The following is a 3641-nucleotide window of genomic DNA, read 5'->3' as shown; positions in this document are numbered from 1 at the left end:
AGAGAGAGAGAGAGAGAGAGAGAGAGAGAGAGAGAGAGAGAGCGCACCAGGGTTATATAGAACACATTCTGTTTTGTTTTCTGTTGCTACCTGAGATCCTATTTCATATTTCAAATAAGAAAGCCAGGTCCTATTAAGGAGGTCTGATCACAGAGAAGAGAAAGTAAGTGGGCCACAGAGAAGATAAATCGTACTGGAAAGTGGAGCCCCACCAGCCAGGGTTAAGGGGAGGCAGGGAGCAAAGAGATGCGGGGAGAAAGTCCAGAGGGGCAGGGTTTCCAAGCTGTGACCCCCCCAAGGCCTGGGTGCCAGGTCTACAGTGTGTGCAGAGGAAACATTTATAGAGTGGTGGTAATACTATATTCTCTCTCTCATGCTCTTCTCTGCCCCTTCCCTCCTCTCTCTCCCTCCCCTCCTCCTCTCCTCTCTTCCTCCTCATCTCCATCCTCCTCTCCCTCCTCTTCCTCCTTCTCTAGTTTTTTTAAAGGGTCTCATGTGTAGACCAGACTGGCCTGAAAACTAACTACAGTCTCCTACATCTCACCTCCTAGGTGACAACATTACAGTCATGTACTGCCACACTTGGATATACATTTTCATACACATATATGTATACATATGCATATACATATATGCATGTGTATATGTGCATATACATACACATACATATACAAGCATACACATATATTCAAGAGTATATACATACATTCTGATTTTTGTTTGGCTGGTTTTTTTTAAAGATATTTTTGTTTCATTTTTTTGTGTCTATGTGTGTGTGTCTGTGTGTGTGTATGTCTGTGTGTATCTGTGTGTGTGTGCACATGAGTGCAATGCCCACAGAGGTCAGAAGAGGGCATCACATCTCCTGGAGCTAGAGCATTCCCGGTGGTTGTGAGCTGCCACGTGGGTGCTGGGATCTGAACCCAGATCTTGCACAAGAGCAGCAAGTGTACTTAACCACTGAGCCATCTCTCCAGCCTTTTCTTGGTTTTTAGCTAAGCTCTCACTATGTGACCCAGGCTAGCCTGGAACTAGCTATCTGGTCCAGGCTGCCCTCCAATTGCTATCTTCCTGTCTCTGCCTCCAGGTGCTAGGATCACAGGTGCATACCACACACCTGCCTATTTATATTTTCTTCCTTCCTTTCCTTTCTTTCTTTCTTCCTTCCTTCCTTCCTTCCTTCCTTTCTTTCTTTCTTCCTTTCTTTCTTTTTAATTTTTGACTCTTACTAGGTAGCCCAGGCTGAGCTGAAACTCGTGATGTTTCTGCCTCAGCTTCCCACATCCTGGAATTACAGGCACACACACACACACACACACAGAGAGAGAGAGAGAGAGAGAGAGAGAGAGAGAGAGAGAGAGAGAGAGAGAGAGAGAGATTTCTATGTTCTTTTTCTTGTTTGGTTTGGCTTGGTCATTTAGACAGGGCCTCACCTGTCATGTAGCCCAGGCTGACCTGAAACTCTGTCTCCCAGCCTCAGCCTCCCCAGGGCTAGGATAGCAATTGTGCATTCTTTTTCTCTTTGATGTAAAGTTTGGTATTTTTTTCAAGTGATGCCTTCAGCCTCATGGGAATGTCTTTCCCACAACTAACAAGTCCTGGTTAAGCAGGTAACCCCAAGGACCCCTCAGCCAACCTCCCTTCCTGGCATTTTCTGTTCTCTTACCCATTACCAAGAATTCCATGGAAGGCTGGAGGGGGGGTGAGTGTCCACTGCAAGCCCCCCTTGGACCCGACCTCAATAGCCGGTGTCAACTGTGCTCAGCGGGATCGAGCAAGCAGTCCTCAGGTGTGGGGCTACGACCTCACCGAGGCCAACTTTTGAAGTTCCCTAGCACAGCCTGGCACCCACAAGGGCGGCTGAGTGGGCGCCACTGTTGATGGTGGCTGTTATACTTGCAGAACAAACACTGCCTGCTGGAGGCTGGGATCGGTTGTGTGCGCGACCTGATCAAGTGCAAGGTGTATCCTATAGTGCTGCTCATCCGGGTGAGCGAGAAGAACATCAAACGGTTCAGGTAAGGACACCCAGTCCCCACACCTGCCACACACACACCACCCTTACTCAGCCCTTCCAAAAACTCTGGATGCTGGGACCTGTGAGTGACACTAACCCTGAGCGCAGCAGGGCAAAAGCTGGCACACATATGTAAGACACATGGGGTGAAGGTGGCGGGTGGGAGAGGATCTGTCAACTTCCTGTCACTGAGACACTTGGGTCGAGCCCAAGAATGCAAGGAACCCAAATTCAAAGAGGGAAGTGGCCAGATGTGGTGGCACGAGCCTATATCCCAGACGCTCAGGAGGACTACAAGTTTGAGGTTAGCCTGGTGGAATAGTATTCAACCTTGAAAAAGGAGAGCATTCTAACACCTGCCAGGATATGGGTGACTCTGGAGGATATGATGCTGTAAAAATCAACCAGGAGGACAGACACCGTAGGGTTCCACTTACAGGAAATCCCAAAAGTATCAGACTCATAGAGACAGGAAGCAGAGTGATAGGAGCCAAGATGAAGCACAGGGGGAGGGGGTGGAGTTTGTGTTTAGTGGGGACAGAGTTCCCATTTGGGACGATGTCCTGATCCTGGAATGAAAGGTTCTCATCATGTAGCCCAGGCTAGCTTTGAATTTACATATTAGTGAATACACTCACTTCTATAATCCCAGCACTAGGGAAGTGAAGGCAGCAGGTCCCGGTCATGTGTAGTCCTTGACCCCCACAGGCAACTATGCAACCCAGACTTCTAGCTCACACTGTGAGCGTCGAGCCCTGCAGCCACCAAATGTCTTCCCCTGCTGTCTCTCCCTGCCCACCCCGCCACCCTCACCCCCCCAGGAAGCTGCTGCCAAGGCCAGAGACGGAAGAGGAATTCCTGCGAGTGTGCAGGCTCAAAGAGAAAGAGCTGGAGGCGCTGCCCTGCCTCTACGCCACCGTGGAAGCTGAGATGTGGAGCAGCGTGGAGGAGCTGCTGCGCGTCCTCAAAGACAAGATTGTAGAGGAGCAGCGAAAGACCATCTGGGTGGACGAGGACCAGCTGTGAGCTTGTCTGGGTCTGACCTACCGGCAGGACACAGACACACCGGGGTCCTGAGCCCCTGGCAACAAATTCACCAGACGCTGCCTAGTGGAAGGTCAGGCTCTGCTGGTGTGAACAGAGATGAGCAACCCCAGAGCCTGGGGCCCCAAGGCCAGCAGCCTCTCGGGAGGCCAGAGCAGCAGTTGAATGTAGACACACGCGACAGGGACCGGTAACTAACTACCTGCAGGCCTCCAGCAGCCAGAGTGGCTGCCAGCCCAAGAGGAAGCGCGAAGCATGCGTCCCAGGCAGGCTGGGTCTAGGGAGACAGGACTCCTCCTATGCCATTCTTTTTCTTGCATTAAAATTCCTCCAGTTCTCCTTTGCAGAGGTTCTTATCCCACAGTCTCACTAGCAGGGGTCCCATCGAGCACAATCAAGGTGGGAATGGGCTGAGGTTTCCCACGCAAACGTACGCTCTGAAGGGAGGTGGAATGAGACCCTTTCTACCCCTACCAGAAACTAACTGTAGTTTCTCGGCTGGGGGCGGGGCCTCGGGAGCCACGCCTACCCCTGCAAGCCCTGTTAGGAGTGTTTACTGGTTTGATCCTGTACAGAAAAA

General features: G+C 50.9%; 1 protein-coding gene across 2 annotated transcripts in view; it reads left to right on the top strand.

Annotated features, from left to right (window-relative positions):
* Card11 (caspase recruitment domain family member 11) overlaps window positions 1-3407 on the top strand; it is a 125918-nt gene extending 122511 nt beyond the window's left edge. The window contains exons 24-25 of one of the 2 annotated variants that reach the window (XM_021186839.1): window positions 1903-2018; window positions 2839-3407. In XM_021186839.1, the coding sequence (XP_021042498.1) occupies window positions 1903-2018; window positions 2839-3043 (321 nt within the window). In that variant the 3' untranslated portion in view covers window positions 3044-3407. The remainder of the gene's footprint in view (window positions 1-1902; window positions 2019-2838) is intronic. The other variant, XM_021186840.1, reaches the window with a different exon arrangement.
* Window positions 3408-3641: the final 234 nt, after the last annotated feature.

The sequence above is a fragment of the Mus pahari genome, chromosome 23 (assembly GCF_900095145.1).
Source record: "Mus pahari chromosome 23, PAHARI_EIJ_v1.1, whole genome shotgun sequence".
Classification (NCBI taxonomy): domain Eukaryota; kingdom Metazoa; phylum Chordata; class Mammalia; order Rodentia; family Muridae; genus Mus; species Mus pahari.
This window is presented reverse-complemented; position numbering and strand designations above follow the sequence as displayed.